Source organism: Delphinus delphis, chromosome 1 (assembly GCF_949987515.2).
Source record: "Delphinus delphis chromosome 1, mDelDel1.2, whole genome shotgun sequence".
NCBI lineage: Eukaryota > Metazoa > Chordata > Mammalia > Artiodactyla > Delphinidae > Delphinus > Delphinus delphis.
Genome location: NC_082683.1, coordinates 41134976 through 41160070, shown reverse-complemented (window position 1 = coordinate 41160070; position 25095 = coordinate 41134976). Strand labels below are relative to the sequence as shown.

The following is a 25095-nucleotide window of genomic DNA, read 5'->3' as shown; positions in this document are numbered from 1 at the left end:
CACAGAGCCTCAGGCCTCTAAGGGCCTGTGACTCCAGGAGGATGCAGCCAACACAGCTTTGTGACAGAGACTGGCTGTTCCAGTCTCCACCATACTGATTTGGAGCAAATCAAATCTTATTTTCCTCTGGTGTCCACAATCCTTCTGAGATGATATATCCTCGGTTTTGAGGTTACCTGCTTTCGTTTTTGAAGGTTATACAATGGGAAGGAGCTCACATATTTTAGTCTAAATCTCCCCCTGTGAGCCCCGCAATAAACAGCCGATATATAAAATGCACACCCTGAGGGGACTGAACTTAATAAAAAAAATTCTTCTCTATTAAAAGCCTACTACATAGCCAGGCCCTGAACCAGGCTCTTTACATATGCTAACAATTCATCCTCTAAACAAGCCACTTAAGTAGGTATTATTAACCCCATTTTATAGACAAACTGAGGCTCAGACAAGTTATTGACTTTACAAGACCCCACTACAAGTAAGCAGGGAAGGAAAAAACCCTTGATTTCTCTGACTCCCAAGCTCATGCTCTTGACCACTATAATGCTCTTACGAACATGAAGAATCCTATGATAGTGTCAATGACTACTGCACTTTTTAGGTCCAGGCTCCTGCAAAGAGCTCTCAGGAGATCTTACAAAATTATTTGACAAAACATCCCAGCTGACCCTGTCTTTAGCTGAATGATTGGCCAAAACTTCCTTCTGATCATTTCAGGACATTTATTCCATTTCACAGCCTCAACTGTAGGGAAAGAGAGTGGAGTCTTTCCCCTATAGACTGGAGACCCCTGGCCTATTTATGAGTTCTCTATGTTGGGTTTTCCTGAGGCCCAGACACCTCAACCTAATCATTTAATTTCCTGCCACTCCAGGGATGACCACCCCACCCTGAGTGCAGGTAAGGCGAGCCTGTCATCCCAAGCATCAGCAGCTAGACATGTAAAGCCCAGCCTTTCAGAGCAGGGCACGGACTGCTCCACCTCACCAAGCAGAAGCAAGACATCGGCTGAACTGTTGTGTTCTCCCTGTGTGTCCACAAACACGTGCTCATTAGTGCCGCTCTCCATTACCTGTATTTTTAAAATAGCATTCCAGTGCTCGCTTCAGCAGCACATATACTAAAATAGCATTTCACTATGTGAACTAAGATATCACAAAATATGTATTATCTAGTACTATCCACTTATTTATTTACTCTGTTGTCTGTCTTCCCTCTGTAAGACGAAAGCTCCATGATGGCATGTCTTAGTCACCACTGTATCTCCAGCACCTAGACCAGTATCTGGCCTAGAGCAGGCACTAAACAAATATTTGAAGAATGGGACAAAAATTAATACTGTATGATAATAATAATGATCATTAACACTTTATATGCCGAACACTGTTTTTAATCCTTAACATACATTGGTCCATCAAATCCTCACAAGAACCCTAGTTTAAAGATGAAGAAATGGAGGCACAGGGAGGGTAAGTGATTTGCCCAAGGTCACAGCTGGTAAAGCCAGGATTTGAACCCTGGCAATCTTGATCAAAAGTCCCACTAGGCTAAATGGTCCTTATTAATGTTAATAACCACTAGGCTAAATGCCTCTTTTTAGTCCCCACCTTTTAAGAGGTGAGTAATAGATACAGGGAGACAGAACATGGGCTTTGGAATCAAACAGAGTAGGCTTGGAATTCCAAGTCTGACATTTCCTAGCCATGTGACCTTGTGTAAGTTATGTAAGCTACATGGTGCTCTTTCTTCAAAATGGGAATAAAAATACCTGCTTCCTAGAATTGTTGTGAGGTTTAATGAGATAACCTAAGTAAAGTTCTTTTGCAAAGTCTGACACGTACACAATAAAGGGCTGCCATTATTGTGATATATCATTGTTAACTGCGTGGTACAGAGAGCAAGTGACAAAGGAATCTAGAGGAAAGAAGAATTACTGAGGAATCACAGGTGAGTCATGGTGCTCAGGAAAAGTTTCACATAAACAGACATACTCAAGACCTTCAACTTAAAAGTCACAGACTGTGGTTGGTAAGCAACAGGAGTGTCAAAACCAGTCTTCTTGATAAGGGGGCTTTGGGTCCAACACATCTCTCATAGGCTAGAGGTTAACAGCGCACCTGGTAAGACCCATTTATGGACAATCTAACAGACATCCAACTATATCACTCAGTTAACAATTAATTACTGAGCACCTACTGAGCCAGGAAGAGAGATAAACCCAGTCCTGACTGTTGAGGTGGTGGTAAGACAGACAAATCAACAATTGATTATACCATGCGGAAGACCAATGATGGAAGGGTGCCACAGTGCTAACAGAGGAGCTCTAACCCTGCATCACTCAGACAATCTTTCCTGGGTGAGAAGTCACCTCCGATTTGTCTCATGAAGTCAGGTAAAGAAAAGCAGAAGTATGTTTGAGACCCAGGGATCGTTTGGGCATAAGTACAGAAGAGCATGGCACAGTTCCACAGTGGAGAATGAATGGAAGGCAAAGAGCTGCAGGACGGGAGGCTGGAAAGGAGGGCAGGGGCCAGGCCATGGAGGGTCTTCTGGGCCTGGTGAAGGTGGCAGGGCTTGCTCCTGAGCCATTAATCTAAAGTAGCCATCTCTGCGATCGCATCTCAACTCTGTGCCGGTAGCAATACACTGGTTCCCCGTGAAATGCGAACAAAACAGCACTGAGAAACAGAAAGAATACATTATTTTTTTGGGCTCCCTGCCGAATTTTCTTTGGGGCCCTATTTTCTTCCTGAATAGATCACAGGCATTTTTAGCACTAGTGTAGTTTATCACCACCTCATGATACTGTTCCCCCTTTGTGCTCTAGAGTCATTTTAAACTCAACTCTGTTCAGCAAATGTTACTCTCCCTTCCCCAGCACAGTACCCGAACAACTTGGTAAATATTTGCTGAATTGGGCTGGATTCATTGAGTGACAGCTATATAAGGTAACATTGTACGACTGGGCAAGGCTGGGTCCCAGGGGGAGGAGGGGATAAGAAGATGACTGTCACAGCACCCTCAATAAACTTGAACTTCTAATGATGCAAATGAGGCATGCATGACCATAACATGCACGCAAAAGCAGACTGCAGGGTGTTGTGTTCTTTCAGTGGTGGCCTATTCACATGGTGGGAGTCCGAATCCTACTCTCACAGCACTTTCACCAGATACTCAGTTCTTTGAGGGCAGTGGGCTATGTCTCCTTTACTAAGTCCTCAGAGACCACCAAATGGTAAGTGCTTAGTAAATATTCATCAAATGGATCTATTTAATCCTCACAACAACGCTGAGAGGGATAAATATTTTGCAGATGTGGAAACTGGGCTCAAAGAGGTAATGTGACTTGCTTGAGGTTATAAGGTTAGTAAGTGGTATAGTAAAATTAACAACAACAATTATTATTGGTATTTTAAATTCTAAGGAAGGCTACCCTTCATTTATCATTCTCCAAATGTCTCTGTCTCAGGATTCTCTTTTTATACTAAAATGGAAAAAGTTCTCTCTGCCTGAATGAAACTTGAAGTTTATAATTTGAGTTCTTGAACTCCAGTTGGCTTTCCTTGCTGCCATTCTAGGAATTCCAAAAGGCACTGAATGGCTCTAGGACAGATAGATCTGCCACTCTGCAGGTAAAGACACTCTTTAGCACAAAGCTTCCCCAGTATTGTCCCATTCTCTCCCCAGTCACCAGGTAAGAATTAATCCAATTTCAATTCAGTTTAATAAATCTTTACTGAATACCTACTATTTTCCAGGCACTTTTCTCAGTACTTCTAAAAATAAAATACTTAGTATGAGAGTCTTTGTGCCTGTCCTCTTATGATTAAATCACATTTTACTTACTTTCATGCACAGAAAAATCTCAAGGGCAGGTAGCAAACCCTCAAGGGTAAAGACCAATTGAACCACCTATCTTTGTAGAGGAGTACAGTGCTAATACATAGCAGGCATCTTAACACATCTTCATGGAACTTTAAAATTTTGCTCTGGAAGTAGACCTGGGTTCAAATCGAATCCTTGCCCAGTCAATTATTGGCTATATAACTTTAATTTACTTTCCAAAACCTCAGTTAGCTCATCCATAAAACAGGAAAATTAACATTTACCTTTTAAGGTTGTTCTAAGGATTAAAAGGGATGCTGTCTGACAGTGCCTGACTCATAGTAAGAGCTCAACAAATGAAAGCTTATTTCGTTATTTCTAGTCTCACATCTAGGTCACCTCCACTACTTATTACTGTCATTATTATCATTACTTTGCAGGTTCAGCTAAAATAGCTCGACAAAGGAATGAAATTTGCTAGTTAATAAATATTGTAATTAATAGAAAGCCCCAACATACATCATGCAGACATTAACTTTCAAAGATTTAGAATACAATGTTCCACATTAAATCTAAAATAATCAGAAGTCATCCTTTCTTTAATAATTTGGAAAATACTAGAGAATTTGCATTGCATGGCTCTGAAGAAAGTTGACTGGTTTTTTTCCCTTTGGATAATTCAGAGATCATTATCATCTAGAACAGTGTTTTACTAACCATGATCCAACAAAGTAAAAAAAATTAAGTAGTATATTGAACACAGCAACTTCATATCACAACTCAGAACACAGGTAACTGAAACAAAAGTTTCATGAAATAATGCCCTTACTAAGTACCAGCCTCTGAAATTTTCATTTCTATTTCATTTGTTGTTTTAAGTTTTAAAAATTCTGGTCAAGACTCAGTAAAACAATTTTAGGCAAACTAGAACTTAGTAATTTAACTAATATTGTTATCCTGTCTGTTCAAGTGTATTAAGGATATAGCTTAACTAATCCTCCCATCAAGCTATGAAGTTGTATTAATTCTATTTTACATATTAAGAAACTGAAACACAGAAAGGTCAGGTGACTTGGACTAAACAGACTCCCACAAATTGATGACAGATCCAAGATTCACAAGTTTTCTAACTCTGCAATTCAGACTCTTTAAAAATATTATGGTAATTCAACAAACATTTATTGTACCTATCACGTGCCCAACATTGAAATAAGAGAGCATTTGACGTGATCTCCACCCTCCAGGGCTCCCAGACTACCAGAGGAGACAAGCATGCCTCGGCACATGCACTTGGAAGTCTGAAGCGGGTACTTTTCTATTCTGGAGGAAATCAGTTTATTCCAAAACCACCACCATCCTCTCTCTGGCCACACATCTCACAAAATGAGCACTGGTACCTGTTGATGAGAGAATGCAGCAAACTCCTCTAATGGCACATTTCTTTATGATCTGAAATAAAGTCGATATTTTCCCTCCTACTGCTCTTTGGCATTGTAACCCTAAAAGCAATTCTCAGCGTGACTGTACCAATGAGTAGTATCATCATAACATCACACCGTGACCAGAAGAGTGCTTTAATGCCGATTCCCTCTAAATAACAAATATCTATTTTGGAAGCATCTTTATGGTGACTTCAACCTCTAAGAAATCATGATTAAATAAAGACAGGTCTTGACCCTGCTAAACCATCAGGAAACTCTAGTTTTCTGATCTAAGACATTGCATAGCTACCAATTAAAGTCAAAACACCCGAACCACCTTAAACCATAGCTTTTATCCATCTCTCTAGCTTCACCTTTACACATCCTATGCTGCACTCATACCAGACTACTTATTCCTTAAGTAATTTCCCACCTCTGTGCTTTTACTCATACTCTTCCCTCCACACGGAATCCCCTTTGTCCTAATTCTTCTGCCTAGCCATCTTTCCTGGCTCCACTCCAATGGCATTTCCTCCAACAACAGTGAATGTCTCCCTCTTGTGCACATTGTACCTCCTCTGCTGAGACAATTTTCACATTCTGTCATGTCCTTACCCACTATATTAGGGTATGTTTAAAATACTGTGACATTCCAGGAGGCACCTAGAGTGTGGTTTATATGCAATAGACACACAATTGTGTTTGCTGATTCCACACTGAAAAACTTGATCTGAAAAAGGAATTGCTCCCCCTCGCTCCCCGAGAAGTAAACTTTGGCCAAGCTGGATGTATTCCCAAACACTCTGGATCTAGGACTGCTGATATTGCTAACTATGTAACCTAAGGCAGGTGGCCGAGCTTTATTTTCTATAAAAAGGGGTTAACAGTCTCTGCCCTAACTACATGAAAGAGATTAAGCGGCCATCACAGGGTCAAAATTATGCAATGTTAAGTGAATATGAGAAATGATCTCCATAGTCACAGATCCATTACAGCAAAACTGTGCTGAGAACAGCTGACGTTCTAGAAGTGCAAACTTGCTCCTCTATTCTTGAACAACTGGTAGTTCAGGAGCAGTACTGTTAAGATTATACCAACTGCAAGCCCGTGTCTCCAAAGTTCACCTGTTCAAGAGTTCTTATTAAAGCTCTTCTAAGCTAGAAGTCTTTTTTTATCTTCTTGCAGATAACCTTAAGCCAGAGGTGTAAAGCAAGAAGGAACTGAGATTCAAATATGGGCTTAAATATGGGTCACTTTTAAATAATGCAAACCCTTATCTGGCAAGGAGATCCTAAGAATATCTACCTGCTACTTCCCTGTCCATTCACCTGCTCAAATCACTCATCCAATCATCTCTTTTTGGTCTTTCATTAATAGGTATGAGATTTCCTTAGGACAAAATATGTGAAAATGTCTTCTACCTTCTCAAATTTAAGCCCCTTTCTTCCACAGATATATTTCTGCCCATATAAACACAGTCTAAAAATCAACTGAATTCTTCCAGAGAGCTTGCATACCACATACAAGGCTGCTTACAAAATCCTTTGATGAATCTTGCTGAAGCCTTGAAATAGATACATGTGGAAAGAGAAAAAGTTCAACTGTCTGTCTGTTTCACAGTAAAGGGTCTTTTTCATAGAAACACAGGACCTGCAAAATGGCACCTGGGGGATCAGATCAATTTATAATCCCTTCCCCTAGTTTTAAGTATTAAATTGAAGGAAAGAAAATTGCTCCCTTCACATCCTTCCTATGATCATATGAAGTGGAATTCAAAATCCACGACACTAAAACAGTAGTCTAAGGTTATGTTTTCAGTTTAATTCTTGAATCCTCGGAAGGGACTACTTGTGTTATTTCTTCATCCTCACTGGTGACAGCAACAGGTCCCAATTTAAAACAGTTTGTGAATTTATTATGTGCCTATTTATTTCCCCCTTCAGAACCTTGGGAAAGGTATAAACTAAATTAGGCTTGGCCTAACACCAGTCCTGACACCACCCATACCCCTTCCCATGTGTGTGTGATCAACAACTATGTCAAGGCCTTCGGGGTGATTTTCCTCCTTTCTCTTTTCTTCCTTTAAATGGGAGGCTAATCAATTGAGGGCCAGCATTCCGCTCCCATCTCCCACACCTCTCAGACAATCCGATCACTTCTAGAGCTGTTTATACTGCCAAAGCCATCCATCATCTTGCCTCACCAAGGAGGAGAAGAAAAACTGATGGCAAGTTAGAAAAACCTCACTAAGCCGGTTTCTACCTCAACCTCTTCCCCACTCCTTGAGAAACAGAACTTCAGAATTCAGCCTACTGGGGAAAAGAGGGATAGAGGGAAAAAAGCTGATGTGGTGAAGGGGAAAAATAGGTCCAAAGTAAGTTGGTTTCGGTGCCAAAGTCAAATAACTCACTCACTCACTCTATCTTAGACAACAAAGGTGAGACCGTATCAATTAACCTTAACTTCTTTTTATTTTCTTTCTGGATGAGTTATGAAGTTCCTAACAGACTCTATCAAGAAATGGGAAAACAGCATCAATTAAAATTAATTTTATGTTCACCTTTTTTCTAATGACTAAATCCCGAGTTAATTCGAACTCCAAAGGAGATCATGGATGTACCTTGCAAAAACCTAGGAGAATATAGAAAACTTAATAAAGTCACACAATTCCAGGGAAGAACTGAGGGCTTGTCTATGTTTAAAAACCACTGTGTGTCAAACACAACCCCCATCCCCATGAGCTCTGGGGAGAGGATGGAGACCGTGAGGGTAGCATGCAATGTCACTTCTCCCCAGGACATCTGGCACGGAGGATAGAATGACTACAGACTGAAAGAGAGTGAATGTCCTCTAGGCACCTTTAATTTTCAACTCCTGTATGTGACTGGTGCCTTCAAATACTGTTTCTCATCTGATCTTCACAGAACCCCTGTGAGTCAGGCATTATTCCCATCTTAAAGATGAGGTAACTGAGGCTCAGAAAGCTCAAGTACCTCATCCGAGATCACCCTCTTACTATTCGGAAAAGTCAGGATTCTAACCCAAGTTCACCTGACTCCAGTCCTTTGCACGTCCTGGTTTCTTAAGACAAAGAGCAATCTTTCCAGAGGCTTGCCTGTACAGGCGCCCTGTGCAGGTCCTCCGAGCCCAAGGCAGACTTGCGGTTCCCTGGCCTCTGCTAACAAGAACATGGGAATAGTGGCATCTAGTTGGAAACAAATCTAATTTTTCTACACGTGCACCAGTTGATGTAATATGTTTTTAGTCCCATCTGTACACTGGCCCTCTGGTTTCTAATCACAATAACCAGGTTGGTTTCAGGTCTGGAATCTTTTCTACCACAGAGACAATTAAAATCTAATCAAGCTAAAAAGTTATCCTTCCCCAAAGCCACCTAAAACAGAGCAACTCCAAAATAAAACCAATTTACATATTTTAGCCCAAATTAAAAAGTAAAAGCTAAGGATTCCCTTTTAATATCCTGAATAATAAATGAATATTTATGTAAAGCTTCCTTTGGGGAACAGTTACTATAGGACAACTTTCCCAATACTGTTCATAAATATCACTTTTGTTTTAGTGTTACAGTAAGAATCTGGACTTGTGGGAATTGTACTGTCTGTACCCAGTGCATCAACATAGATAATTAATATTGAAGACATGTACAATATCCAGAATTTTAGATGTGTGGTTGGCTGTATTACAAAAAGTAACATAAGAAAAGATGAGTCAAATCTGGTCAAAATCACAAATTACAGGGACTTAGTCGGTTACTCCATTTTAAGTGAGCACTTTCCTAATGAAAGTTTCATCAGTAAAGATTGCAAGTTCTCAGGCTTTCCACTACAGACTTTTAAATAGCACTTAGAGCTAAAGTTTATCATTAAAGCTGTATTTACTACTGTTGTATCTTCAAAGGGGGCACTAGAAAAAAAAGTTCAACTCAGTTATTTTTCATGTACAAATTAGAAAGCAAAACTCTAAAGGGTTTAGACTGGCAGCTTAGGAAAGCACAGGTTACTTGAGAAGCCATTACTGATACTTCCCAGGGCACATCGGGGGTCATGGCTGTCTATCTATACCACACACGTATACACACTGCACACAGTATCTAGGTATGTATGACAAAGTAACTCTCCACTAGCAAATGTCAAGTTTGCACAGGGGTTATATCAACTGTACTTCCACACAACTAAAAAAAGTTTGCACAGGGGTATGCCAAGGAGGTCGCTATCTTCTCAAATTGTCCCTGGAGAGTAACATGGGAAAAGTTATTCTAAGAGTCATCTCTGTCAGAAGCAAGGCATTCTTATTTCTGTAAAATTAACAGGTTATCTAGCCAAGCTCCATGGGCAGCTGACGGCAGATAGACAAGTTCTTTTCAACTGTCCAAACTTTACCTTTTCCTAAGAGTGAAATCTGGATACATGGAACCTTATAGACAAAAATGCCCAGAATAGCTTTTATTTCTATCTTTTAGAGTCATGCATAGACTCTTATAAATACAAAAGGAAAAACACTAATGTACTTGAATGCTTCAACAGATCTTTTCCCATAATTTGACATAAACCTCATTGAATGACGTCCAACCTTAAAATCCCTCACGCAATTTTATCCCTACAGAGATTTAGCCTCTAATATAGCTTTTGATTAGTGTCAGAAGAAATGGTGACTTTGAGTTCCGTGTTTCAAAGAAATGCACATAGTAAGTCTTCAACAAATATTTCTTCATCCAACAACAAATGATAGCCAGCCTCCACTATGAACACAGTTGGCAAAATAACGTCAAGGGCTAGTTGTTCCAAGAAAGTAGACAATAGAAGGTTTAACTGACTCAGAATGAGCAGGAGTAGATTCAATGACACAAAGTGCAAAACAGAGGAAGCCTCCACGCTGTGGTGTGTTTTTCAGAATTCGCCATCTTGACTGGAATTGTTTCTCTGCTTCCTCATATCCTGCAAAAAGAACTAAACCTCTTATAGAAAAAATACTTACGAATTACTACATTTTTATAGCTTCAAAATGAATAATTAAGAAGTGAACTTTGATTTTAAATGTTATTTTCAAACCGAGAGTCCAGGGAAAGTTATTTTCAGGAGAGACCTATGACTTGTAATTTTTGTCCATTAAAAAAAAAATCACATATGCTATTTTTGTGTTTTACTTTTGTGGTTAAAAATAAGGCTTTCCAAGAACAACAAAAAACAAAAATTCAAGTACAACAATTACACTGACCTTATTTCTTCAATATTTCACTGCTTTTTCAACCAAAATTTATTTAAGAATTCCTTTATGGCATTCAGCATTTCTTGATCCTTGTACAGGGGGATCCACATTGGGGGGAAAATATTTCTGGTGTTTAATACAATGAAGATGTGAATAACGTTCTTCACCAAAGCAAAAATGGTCAGTGCTAAAATGGTCTGGCAAAAGGTGAAAATCTCAGGAGTTGGGAGAGGGCATGGGGAGAGACAGAGATAAAGAGACAGGGAGGGGAGAGAGAAAGAGAGAGAGAGAGGGAGAGAGAGAGAGAGAGAGAGAAAGCCAGCAGCCTATTAGGAGCACTGACCCTGCATAAGTTATTTCTTAATGAATGTACAAGGAACAGCATAAATATTACCACTAAGCAGAGTGGATGTGAACATCCAAAGCAAGCTAGCTGGCTGATTGCTTCCTCATTTTTTGTTCTTTTGTAACAATTTCATTTCCAAAGTGCTTGATTTCTATGGCTGATGCTCCAAAGCTATTGTGAGCACACTGCCTGAATGCTTAATGAGCTAAACAACAAAATGGCTCATCTTTGGTGCCCCCAGCTAGCATCCCAAACTGGATATAATTAAAGGTGTGAACAAGCAAGCAAAGAAGTAATGAACCTGCAAAGTCAAGGTTCTGAGAAATTATTGGGCAACCTACACTGCACCAGTTCAGATTTATCACTCATTATCTCTTATACCGGCAAGGTGCAGGTCCACATGTTGGTACCCCTCTCCACTCTTGTCCTCCAGCTTTCTTTCTTCTTTCCACTTCTAGATAGCTAACTTATGACAATTACTGCTTGTGACAACTCCCACCCACCCACAGATCACCTTTCTTTGTATACTTAAAAAGCTGCTGACCTATAAAAAGCCCTCTACCCTTAAAACACACTGAGACTTAAAAAATACAAGGATGTTCCTAAAACACACACACACACTCACAAAATGAAGTACGAGAAGCTAACACAGCCACGCTCCCTCCTCCTTGTTTTTACCTATGGTTAACGATTAGGTGCAAATGCTCCCAAAGAAAACAAAATTCTCATTTCACATATACATATATTTTAATTTGAACCCAACCCCTTGATTGACAGGGTAGCTTCTAGTTCACAAATATTGTTATGGATTTACACGTTTATGGTTTCTCAAGTGGCAACTAAAGAAAGGTGTTTGGTCTAATGGTCTGTGGGGTCTAGATATATCTTTTTCATGAATTTTTGTATTTTTCTAATAAAGGAACTTGGAATTTGTGAGGAGGAGAAGCCACTTCTTAGGGGAAAACAGCCCAGTTTGGTTTTCTTTCCATTTTTAGATGCGCATATACTTGCAAGTACGTATACACATTTGGTAATACCAAAAGAGGAAAACCTAAGACAGGTGCAGGATTCCAGAAACGCAAATGCTTACAGTGATACACACACACACACACACACACACACACACAGTCCCTCTCTCTCACATACACGTATCTATCAAAAGGATAGGAGATGGATAGTGGGCAATAAAAGGTTGACTTCACTTTCAAAAGGGGAATTGGCCAGCTCTGTTCAACACAGCCCATCTACTGGAAAATAGTAAGATAAAAGCTTGAGACTGTTTATGTCCCCTCATACCCCCCAAATTCCCAATGACATTGGGAAAAAATACTGCATTGCAGCATTTGCCAGTGCATACTCATGTGTCTAGCATCCGCTGGCCAGCTCACCAACAAATGTACATATTAAGTGTCCAGGCATATAAATTAAGTGCCTGGTGGCCACAGATCATTGAAACTGATGAAGAAATTTGTCAAGGCCAAAGGACTTCTGTCTATGTACAATGACCTCTATCAAGACCGCCATTCCTTACTTGCGGCACACACTGATAATTTGCTTCAGCCTTTTTTTAATTAAAATAAGGCATTAAGAAGCCAAGGGCTAACTGAAGCAGCATATCAACATATCTCCTCATAGACGGAGTAGTTTTTGGTCTACATATAGGAGGAGAATCCACCCACAATAAGGAAATAAGAGCAAAGGGAAGAAATCAAACCAAAGAAAAGAACTTGCCCTGAGGAAACCCTTTTCATTGTCAGTGGTAACTCTTATTTGAGTAAAACACCTTGATTCACTTACAAATTATTTTAGAGATATTAAACACACACACACAAAGCACCATTCATGCAATGATTTCCAGATTTAAAATTTCAAATAGATTATCCCCAGTAGAAATGCTAAGTTTAAAATATGTGAAGTCTAACATGTCTCAGACCCTATTTCAAGAGTTTTAATACTAAAGTGTGTAGCTCATTTTCTTTCTCTTTCTTTAAAAAAAATTCTATTGTTATTACCTCACAACAATCTGGACGTCCTCTTATAACAAAATCCTTGAATATTCAAAGGACCAAGGAAGGGCTATAGGGAGAGAAAAAAGTTTTAAGGCTTTGGAAAACTATCAAACAGAAGCAAGTTCATCTATACCTGGCCAGGAGGATGACTTGAATGAATGGCAGTTAGGAATGAATGGAACTGAGATCACAAATGAATGGTTAAGTTGCTTGTTAGTTTTTTTAAACGGGATATTAAAATTGTCCTATAAATCAATGATTTTCAAAGAAATTTTTCAGCTATTTCCCCACCTATGTTCATTCAAAATTTTAAATATTAAATGATTTAACTATTATATTTCAATGAGATACAAGAATATTCTGATCATTAAAACTGTGATGTAGTCAGGTGTTTTTCGCAGAAATATTTCCAATCAGATTTCATTTCTTAATAAATGCACACTCAGCCTTGTGCTTCCGTAAAGACACACCTCCACATGCAGGTAGTAGGTATTAATATTTTTAAGACAAAGAAGCGAGAAAGGTCAGCAGTAGAACCACGTGTCTTTTTTACAACCCAAGCCAAGGTGACAGTTCCTACAGAAATTATTTTCCCCTTAACTAAAATATGCAGAAAAATTCTCAGAAAAAAATAAATTTTAGATAATCAGAAAACTATTCTATTTTTTAATAACAACATATGTTTACACACTCAAGATATGAGAGTAAGAGGTTCAAGCGTATGACAAAAAATATAAGTTTATTTTTTTTTTAATACTTCAATAGTCAAAACAAATTTTTAAAATCCCCCAATAAGAAGACAAAACAAAAAGAAGCATCTGCAAGGAAGAAAGAACGGGAGGGGTGCAGAGATTTGCAATGGAGAGAGTAAAAATTAAGAGTACTTTCAATAAAGCCAATTATATTTCCTAACCTTTTAGCATATTTCAGTGTCTTTTAATCTCTCATTCTGGGGCTTAAAATTATCACATACTTAATTTGTCTCTCCAGAAGAAACCGTAATAGATCATCGTTTCAGTTGTTTCTATGCTACCTCCTATTCACCTAAGTAATATACCTTTCAGTCCTTCTGGTACCCACCATCATAAGAAAAAGAGACTACTAGCAAAGCACACTTTGAGAGAGAAAAAGCAAGAGATGCCTGTCACCCGTGCACACATGGGTCCCAGACGTTCAGAGACGCTGGAAAAAAAATCAGCTTTTCACTCAGTTTATGCCAAGACCGGGACCAAATGCTGAATGGAAGGCAGTGGTTGCAAGGGTGCAGCCTGATGGATCTTGTGGCTGGAGGCATGGAGAGGGAGGCGAAGCAGAAGACTAGAATAGAGCTTTCCATTTATTATTTTAAAAAGTAATTTCTACTCGGGGTATAAAATGAGAAATACAATGAACTCCCCGGAACTGTAGTATCAATATCTGATTTAGGAAAAACACCAATACCACCTAGCACAAGATCATTGCTTAGGGTAAATGTATTCTACCTACATTTCTCCTATGGATATTTGCTGGAAATTTCTAAGAAATCATTTGCAGAACGTATCAGCTGTGGGAGTTCACTATTATGCTTCCGTCAACTTCATTCAATATAATTTACATTTTTTTCAAATGGCCTCACAGGATTCCTTGCGATTTTTGCAGCACAATTTCACAGCAGGGAAAAGGGGGAAAGAGAGAGAGGGAGAGAGAGAAAAAAAAGCAAGATTCCCTACCTCCCTTCCCCCTCTCCTTCTCTCTCTGTTTTTTAAACCAAACACACACACACACACACACACACACACACACACACACACAACAGGGGAGACAGAACAGATGCTTAAAAATAGATTTCTAAAAATCACTGTAAACCAGAGTTAGAAATGTAATTAACACCTATTTATAAAGAATAATTAAAGTTGGGCCGGCCACAAAGAACAGCAAAGATAATCAAGGTCCTGTCCCCCCCACCCCCCCGCCTTTTTTACACTGTTTGCAGTGTGTTCTCATGATAGCCACCTGCTCCCTACCCGGCTTTTCCTCTGTTCGTTTCCCCGGCAACCTTTCATTGGGTTTTCCTCCCAGCTATCGCTTTCAGTTGGGCTGCTCGGTCTAATCTTATTTGTTTTACACCCATCAAAACAAGCAGCCAGACAAAGGCAATCCGCTAAGAATGGGAAAAAGACCACAGCTTTGTTATAACATCTATGCAGAGCGAAAAGTCCTCCCCAGGCTTTTCTAGCAAAAAATAAGTGAGATGGATATGAATTTACAGCCTCCCCCCATACCAAGCTTTGAAACCCTGTGAAAGCTATGGCTAGTGAAATTCAAAGTCAAAGTGGGCACTCGTGGCATCTGATCGTGCCATTTTGTGCCATATCTTCAGGGTCAACATCAGGCAACAGGAGCGGCACTCAAGGAGTTTCCCTGCTTCTTTTTTTTTTCCAGAAAAAGATGATGCTAAAAATAGATTTACTACTTTGGCAGAAAGGTTTTCTACTTCCCCTTCTACATCCAAAAGTCCTGTTCCACAATTGCATCTGCTGGTACTGAACCTCACCTCCTCCACCCCTCATTCCCAGCCTTCCCCATCACTCCGAGTAGGAGACTGAAAAAAGAAATGTGCCTTTAACTTTAACAGTCGTGCAATTCTGTTGAAAGCTCACAGAGGCGGTGGACACGCCAGCCAACAGCGATGGTGACACTGTGATTGTCAAAAAAGACACCAACCTTGCTTGGCTAAAATGTGTGTTCGATAAAAGAGGCAGTGTGTGTGCCTTGTGTGCGTGCAGTGCCATTATACTTGGAGATGGATTCTGGTTTTCAGAAAAGAGAGACACTAATAAACACACGCATACACACACAAACGGTCTGCACAGTGATTTACGATGCACAGTCCACCATCCTTATGCGCGCGCACGAACACACACACACACACACACACACACACACACACGGCTGGAACCTCCAAGCTGTCTTCCTCTTTTCACTTACCATCTTCAAGCCATTCCACTCCATCTGTGATCAGAAGAAGATGGACCCTCACACAGTGTGTCAAAAGCGGAAAGGAACGTTATGTAAAAGCTGACATTCCTTCTTACAGAGCTGCTGCCCAGAGAAGGAAGCAACAACTCAACACGCCAGGCACCGCTACACATACAAGCCGCCTCCTCTTTTTTATGAGGTCATGACAGGAAACTCTTTGAAATACAAGATGCAGCATTTACTGAAGCCCAAATAAATCACTCTCTTTGCCGTTTTGAATGCGCAGCCCCCCGAAACACAACTGCCCATGTCAACGTTCAGTATTCAGGAGCTGCCTCTCAAGGTTTAAATTTCCAGCACGGAAATGGAGAGATTCCTAAGCCCGCGGCAGCCACCTCGAGCCCCACAAAACCGAGGAGGCACATAGACAAACCCCCTCTCCCTTACAAAAAGAAAATCCTTCTTTTGCCATTATGGTCTCAGGTAATATAACCTATTTCAACAAACCAGCAATTATTTCAGCCCACCTCCCCTTCCCCACCCCCACCTTTATGTTGAAGGGAAAATTGACAATGACCTGTTAAAAATGACAATCTATTTCCCAACTGCTTTTCAATAAAAGGACCTACCCGCACTCTCTACACAAAAGAGATAGTAAATGTAGGAACCAAACAGCAGCAGAGAACTGAAGTCTTGTGCAAGCATAAGACTGGTCAAGGTGGATATGCTTTTCTCCCCTCCAGCGGCACAAACAACAGATTATAAATCTAGTCATACCTACCATAACCATTCTTATTGGCAAATATTGGGTCTCGCAGAGCTTCGACTCTTCTGTTAAAATTTGCAAAGATTTCAGAATATATTTTTAAAATGACTACTATTGTTATATATTTTTAAAGATCCACAAAACACAGTGTGGATGACTGTAAAGTAAATCAATTATTTTGGGGGGGTAGGGGGAGAGAAAGAAAAATAAAAGAAATAAAAGGAGCAGTGAGCTGAAACCCCTGATTCTAGGATGTAGATAAGAACAACTGAACAGAGCCTTGCTGAAATTGGCTCGAAGCTTCCCCTTTTTACATCCATTTATGGGACCATCTGTCAGCTGAAGCCAGGATCTGATTGGCTGGGGAAACGAAGGGAGGCGTTGCAACATCAGGTGCTATTTAAATTAGCTACTGCCAGATTGACGATGTTAATGATTTGGTGACCTCTACAACAACAGAGACCAGATTTCTGAACTGCTTCTTGTGTCTGGTAATTAAGGCCAGGCTGAAGCAACACAGCCATACTTGTATATTTACCTTTTCCTTCCTCCCAGCTCAAAAGTACTGTAACAACTGCAGGTCACTGGCGGCTTGCAAACCTTAACAGTGGGAGTGTTCTCCCTTTCCCCTGTCCTGAGGGCTGTATCACCCCACCCTTCTGACTGAGCGCTTTTCCCTTATAGAATGTTTTCAACCACCTTATCTTTTTCGACAGTTGCTTTCTAGCAAAATGCATATTTAATGACCTGCCTCTGGGCTTAAAGATACAACAAAAGCACTTTAATGTGCTAATATATCTACATTTTAACTTTATTATTCCCCAATATTGCTGATTTTTAGTGAGCAATGCTCCTTCTGCAGCTAATATGGCCAGCGTTTCAAAAGAAAGCAAGTTTGAGATCAGGCTTGCTCTGTTAACTAGGTTCATACAAGTTTGCTTCAGAAAACTACTTCCTAATAAACAAAAAAGAAAAAAAGCTGTGGGGGAGAAGGGGGGCAGCTGTCAGCCTCTACCTTTCTGCCTTCTGCCTGAGCTTTTCAAAACAGAGAATGATGAATGATTTATTTAAATGAATTTATTTCTCAACTTGGATAGGAGCATGATCTGAATTTTTAAAAATCCACTAAAATACATTCTTTTTTTGCTTTCTCTACTGCTTCAGAGAAAGGTAAAACATACTTTTGACAACAGCCTCATTTCATAACCGGTACAGGGTGCTCATCTTGCTTAACTGAACACGTGATTTTGCTTCTCTCCTTCCAAGGATGTCTTTTTTCTTTGGCCTCTTAAAAGACTTGCAAAGAGACATTTAGCAAGTGTGTGGTGATGTATACAGTTTGTCTGCCCATTTTATACATTTCATAACCGCTATGCTACCAAGCCTTTAGTAGTATAGTTTTTTGTTCTAGTTTGGGTTTTGAAGTGGCTTATCTGAGGAGTTTATGTTTTACTTTAACCCCAAAGGCTAATTTATCACGATTTATTTAATTCATAATTTAGTCAATTTGTTCCTCAATAAATACACAGAGGTAACACATATTACTAAAGACATAATTTATCATAATTTTTCATCTTTGGCTGGAGTCGACAGCGGGATGGGATTGGGCCAAGTGGAAATATAGGCCGAAAATCATGCTATGCTCTAGGCTTCAAAGTCCAAGAATAAATGGGTCTGTGAAAAATTATTATAAAAGAAAACAACCTTTACATTAGAAAATTAAAGCTATTTTCTCCAAGCTACTATTTCATGAACACACATACAAATATACATATATATACACACTTTAAAAATACAGATACACCATAAAACAGTATCTGTTGGGTATACAACATGAGCTTTTAGACTTGAATATAAATAAATTCAGCTATTAGAAATGAAAGTACGTGAAATAGAAAAGTAGAAATGTTAAAACTATGATCCCATCAAGTGGAACACTACTGAATTAAGTAAACTTTTAAAATAATTTCTTGAACAAATGTATAAAGAGTCCTACAAGTCACAATAGTACTACAGTATCCCTTGAACTGTGTATGAAGGACAAATTCACAGGTTAAGTGCTCTAAAGAGCTCAATATACGTACACAGGTCAGGTACAGGTGCCCCAAATCAACAACAGAAACTCTGAGTACGATCTCACCAATATCAAAATACTGTGAAAAGTAAACATGAACACAATGCTGACTAACACACAAATAAAAACAGCTCACTGGGAACAAAAATATTTACTGTGTATTTCTCTGGAGGTTTTAAAAGTCGGAATTTCTTAAAACCCCTTTCTTCCATCCATACTAATTTCAGCACACTTAGTGAGCCATAAATTAACATTAGGGATGTCAAAAGGTATTCTGGCCAGTTTTCCAAAATAGTAACTGTATATTACAGTATAAACAATTAGCTGGTTTTGCTAGGCTAAAAATCCATGCAGTTTGTATATTGATCACTTTTCCAAAAACCTCCACTCTAAAGCCTTTCAACGGAATCTTCAAACAAATGCACAAATGTCCTCAGAGGCCTTTTCTCTAAAGACAAAGGCAGAATCCTATTGTTGGGAAAAGTCAACCTTATTATTGCGTTTCCAGTAGTACCATTCATCTTTCAGAGTGAGGGGCTGACCGCTACATTAGTGGTGTGACATTTGTAAAGCAACAGATTCTTAACATATTATCTCAAGAATCAGGCAGGCGAGTCTCCCAGTCATGCATGATATTTTTTTTCCGCCACAATCCTCCACCACCACAGAAAGAAACTTGTCTCACTCAAGCAGCTAAGGCAACCTAAAAATGATATCCCAGAGCTGTGGGGCTGCCAGTGCCGCTGTATCCTTCTTACCATAAATGAGCAGTTTCTTGACTCATTAAAAACAATTTCCCTTAAAAGAAGTAATCTCATATCAGTCAGCCCCTCGCCACCATGCACACATCCCAAAGGTTGCAGATATCTCAGCATCAGTCGCCGGCAGCCAGCTTTCCCACACAGAGTCCAGATGGACTGTACCAGAAGCCAATTCAGCGTTAATAACTACCTACTCCGCGCAGTGGAGAAGCCTTACGTGGCACAATGGGCTAGGAAACAGCAGCCGGCTGAAACTGCAAATAAAAAAAGACAACCAAATTCTCCAAAAGCACCGAAAGGAAGGAACACAAATGGAAGCGTGAATTCTATTTCCTTGACTTCAGTGAGAAGAAAAAGAAAGAAAGAAAGAAAGAAAAAAAGAAAGGAAGAAAGAAAGAGAGAAAGAAAGAAAGAAAAGAAAGAAATAGAATCCTTCATAAACACAGGAAAAAAATGAAGGGGGAGGGAAACAGATGCTGCCCAGAAAAAAGTGACAAAATATTACCTCATTATTTAACAAAGCAGCATTAAGCGTCCTGCTGATTTCAAACATCTTGCCACAGATTTTGTTTTAAGAGAAACAGATAGAATCCTTTGCAAATCACTCCGTCTGCAAAGGGTTCTTCAATTTTCTTGCGTGCCACGGAACAGTCAATATATTATTTCCCTAGAGTTCGCACATTAAAACCTCTAGTCAGTGAGCTGAATTTTCCCCTTATCTCACACACAGTAGACGCCTGTTATATGTACTGCTCTCTTTGCAAGAGCAGCCTGCCCCAAACATGGCTGGTGTTTCAACTACTCTTTAAAGTAACAGTTCACTGTATAACCACCAGGTGGGTAGAGTGCACAGATTCAAATGAACCATCTTAAAAGACTTTTTTTTTTTCCCTTGGAACAGCTTTTGGGTGTAGGGTGTGACATGAGAAATGCCAGCATCCTAACAGGCATCTGTCTTGTATCTCTCTCTGTATCTTGTCAAAATAAATAAATAAAATTCCCTCTCCTGACTTACAGTGAGGAAACAAAACAAAACACCATCACCAATTCTAATAAGAACTGTGAAGAATGAAACACAAACAAGCTTTGTTTCATTCAGCAAAGGATGCAAAAGGAAAATCCAATCAACGCAGAGCAAGGGGGAAAACCAAAAACTTCATGGAGATATTTTCTTTTAGCAAAAGGAGAGAAATATTGACAAGTGTGATAAACACCCAGTTCAAAAGTAGGCATATGAATGAAGCACACACAAGATGGAGGCAAGAGTTTAAGGGTGTAACTTTTCTTCATAGTGATATTTGATATGATCTTTCATGATACGAAATAACCAAAAGCTTAAAAGTAGAGACACTGAAAAAGACAAACAAACAAACAAACAAAAAAGCCTTGAGCACCTCTTTTTAAAACACAATTATTACTAGCAAACTAATGATATATACTTCCCCAGTGCTGTTCTTTTTCCCTAAGATCTGCCTCAAAGTGGAACGTTTCTGTTGTGTACAATTTTGTCTGTATAGTTAACTTGGTGTCTCCTTTGTACAATTCTATTCCAATTAATCTGCTCCTCTGCCAGGAATAAATAGAATGTCTCAAGTTGAAAGCCCCAAGTGATGATGTTAAAAGGATAAAGAACCACCTGGACAAAAATAAACCTCATCACTCATATCATTATATGACCTGTTTTTAAGGAGGCTTTTACTACTCATAGAGTATGCATGCACCATTCTATGTTCCCTCGTATCTAAAAGAGAAACCAACATACACAGATACCTGGGATTTTGTTTTCTTGGCTGGACAAAAATTAAAGCTCTGAAACTTCCACATCCTCTTGCAAACACGGATCTCGATACTAGTATTTGTCCAGCCCATCCGGCAACATTTAGCCATATACAACAGTGACTGTCTCCTTCATCTTTAAGTCCAGTCTGCATCACTTAATACCATTTAACCTCCTCAAATATATTAAGTTCCAAGTGACAATTTTTAACTGGGGAGTGAGAAGGAGGAGTTGCTCTCATCAAATTCTGGTTGTGTGAAATAAGCTAATTTGTACACTCACCATATGTCTTAAACACTAATTTTAAAATGTCACTTTCTTCAAACATTAAAATGTAATCAGCCTAGTAAATAAAATATTCTCGCGTTTTCTTGCCTTGGTGATAATTTAAAGAGTGTTTATCTCAAGGTAACCTCTCTATTTTGGTTACCAAGGAAGGCTTTTGATTTGTAAAGGGAAAAAAGGAGATATTGGGGACTGGGGGAGTGAGAAGAGAAACCACAACTGTACGTAGCTGCACAAAGGAAAATAAGATGAAGCGGGTTTTTAAGGACCCATAGTCTTGTTACCCTAAGGCAAATCCAGCCAATCAATACCACCCATTGACGGTCTACCATCTGCCATGCTAGCCAGCGATGTGGCTAAACAGACCTGTTCCATATGACCGTAGCCGGCTCATTTTCAGTCGATTAGAGCAGTTCCAGAGCATTCACATGCAATAGCACAAAACTCCAAGTCAGACTGAGCCTCTCTCTTCACACCAGTCCCTCCGAGCACAGCTGCAGACCTTTTCCTCCTGTTCCGGGTGTCTGGATTACCTCTTCTTGCCCCTCAATTGAATTATCAAAATGGGGTGGGAAGGTAGAGTGAGCAGACACTCACATATCCACACACACACACAGATAATTGCTGGCCCTTCTTCACTGTCATGCAGAAATCGGGAATTCCATGTGCTCTGCCCTAATGTGATTATTGCACACCATTTAAATAGCGTCATCAGTGACTATGACCTGACATTTTCCTGTGGTTCAATTTCTTTTTATCCTCTCTCTCTTCCCTTGAAAAATAAACCTGAGCTGCTGGCATTTCTTCTTTTAGGGAAAATACAGTCAGTATGCCCAGACAATGGTATACTATATTTAAGAGCTTCTGATAAAATTTAAAGCCTAATTTTCCTTTGATGAATTGTGGTGTTGGTTTTGCCTTTTTTTTTTTTTTCCTGCAGAAACATTAAATCAAATGTTGTAAGAAAATGCAAACATACCACAGAGGAAAGAACGATGTGCCCGACTGACATGGCGTCTGTCAGTTGGATCAGGAATTCACTGTTGATGTGCTATTAGAGGTACATGACCTGACTGTGTCACGCCTTTCTCTTTCCTAAGTAGTTTTGTCTACTATGGATTGTTGGAAAGGGCTAGAAGAGTGCTACTGTGTGGAGAAATATGACAAATGGATGTATAGTCAACTTATATGACCAAGAGTTCACCTAGGCAGGTAAACTAACTTAAGGGTAGATCCATACTTGATCTGTTTTCTTTCCATACTCCTAAGCCTATGCTAGAACAGCAGTTGAAAGCAGAGGCTTCTTTCCAGAATCAATGCATGATTTTTCAAACGTGCCTTTGCTCGCACGCTTAAAGCACTAGGGTGTCTTTCTGGGAAAGAAAATTTAAAGGACAGGAAAACTGCCTTACTTACAAAATTCTAAAAACCGGTAAGTACATATTTATCAAAGAAATCTAATTGAAGGGAGTCCCTGTCTGGACTTTTCACTGATATATTCTTCAGCATAGCTTAAGAAAACTCAGCAGGGTCAATGTGCAAACACACAGAGATTTCTGAAGATCTCTATTTTAAGGGATTTGAGGCCTTCTCATTTCAGTTCAGATGAGCTTTACTAAAAATAAGATAAATAAAATAAAAAACAAAGAAACAAACAAAAAAACTCCTTAGTATAGATATAAATCTGCACAAATCAAAGGCCACTGAATAAATGAAATATGGAGTAGCGACTCACACCACTAAAGGATGCAGTGTTTAATGAGATTAATACAGTACTGAAAATAATTCAATGTAGGGCCTTTTAAAACTCTGGACTCATTTATAATTCCGTAACTACAAATAAACAGATGTACTGTAAAGGCAAGGAAGGTAATTTGTGGAAGAAGGAGGAAGAGGAGGAGTAGAAGGAAGAAGGAAAGGTAAAGGTAAAGGGGAGGAGAGGAGAGCGAGGACAAGAAGAAAGAAAAATAGTAGGACTTACAGTGTGAATAAAAACTGCTCTTTTACTAGGAGTCTACTGTACATCAAACACTGTACTAGGCACTTGACATGCACAATCTCACTCAAGTGACAATTGTTATAACTAAGAATTCTTCTAGAAAGGTGTTTGACTCATCTAAAAGTAAGATCTCCCCTCCTCATACCACAGAAGAATATGCTTAGTAAATATGTGTTGAATAAATGAGAAAGATGGGCACAGACTAGAAGAGAAAGCAGAGGGAAGATGGAAGGTGTGTTTGACTTTTCTCAAAACAAACAAAGTGAGAGAGAAACAAAGAATTAAAACTACAAAGCACAAAACCTTAGAAGGCAGGATTAAGTCCCCAGCCCTATCCCCTACTTCCTCTTCCAAAACTGGCAAAACTCCTTACATAGAGTATCTGCTCAGCAAACACTGATTCATTTAACTTCTTTGTCTTCCGCCCTTTATAATACAGAGCATGGCTCCAGGCAGCACTCCAGTCATGGGGAATGAATGAAGATCAATAGTTGCCCTCATCACCTCAAATACTATCCCAAGGCCTATTTGTTTTGATTCAACTAGCAGTTGCTGAACACCTTCTCAGGGGGAAATGATATGCTAGGCTCCTTAATCTTCAGTTTCCGCATCTGTAAAATGGACACAGTAATACTTCTCTTAAGGTTTGTTGCCAGAATTAAGTAGATATAGGCTTGGTGAAGGCAGCACTCTAAATGGTAGCTATTATTATTAACGTGGAAAATAGGGAAAAACTGTATGAATTAGTACCTGGCTACAAGATAAGTCAATCTTGTTGAAGAAAATACAATTCAAAGCCTCTCTAAACGATTAGAGCATAAAAAGACAATAATAACTAAGAAAGGCTAAAAGGTCTGTTCCTGTTCTAATGAAAAATGTCTGCTGCAGATAAACATTTACTTAGTCCTGTGTGCAAAGTTCAGTGCTAAAATCTTAACATGAAGAATAAAAGAAATAAAAGTCATAGTGCTCACCAAGGAGCTTACGATCTGGCTAGGAAAGGAGCTTCATTTTTATGCATAAATCCTAATAGTATAAGGAAAAACGTAAAGAGAATAGTATCAAAATGAAATACTGACAGGCAGTCAACGCTGAGGATACCACCTGAGTGATGGGGAAGGCTTCATGAGAGAAGCTGGAACTGAAGCTAGGCTTAAAGAATGATAGGATTTGTTTTGGACAGTGGAGGGTATTTCATACAGGAACAAAGATCGGGGAGGAGGGCAGGAAGGGGATACTGGCAGCCAGCTCCTTCTAGCTAGATGCCCTCTGAGGTCTCCTCTGAATCTATCCCAACCTATTCCATTTTTAAAAGTTGTAAAGAGAGGAATATTATGATACGATGACTGTGGGAAAGAGGACCTCTTATACAGTAAGTACTTTTATGAAAAGAACAAGAATTAGCATTTATTGAGCATCCACTACGTGTCAAACATTGCATTAGATGCTTTGCCTATAAATCTCATTTAATCTCACAACTCTGAGATTCCCAATAAGAAAACTAAAGATTAGAGAATTTAAGTGATTTGCTCAAGATCACACAGCTAGTAAGAGGCAAATTTAAGTTTCAAACTTATATATGTTTAACTTCAGTCCACACTCTTTTCGCTATAAATTCTACCTTATATAGAAAAGTGTAGATCTAAAA

The 25095-nt window shown here is 39.3% G+C and overlaps 1 protein-coding gene across 3 annotated transcripts in view; it reads right to left on the bottom strand.

The window, feature by feature from the left end:
• ELAVL4 (ELAV like RNA binding protein 4) overlaps positions 1–16787 on the bottom strand; it is an 85150-nt gene extending 68363 nt beyond the window's left edge. For 2 of the 3 annotated variants that reach the window (XM_060021767.1, XM_060021785.1), the window contains exon 1: positions 15795–15985. In XM_060021767.1, coding sequence (XP_059877750.1) covers positions 15795–15818 — 24 coding nt within the window. In that variant the 5' untranslated portion in view covers positions 15819–15985. Of the gene's footprint in view, positions 1–15794; positions 15986–16566 lie in introns of those variants that run through there. The other variant, XM_060021776.1, reaches the window with a different exon arrangement.
• Between the last annotated feature and the right edge of the window lie 8308 nt (positions 16788–25095).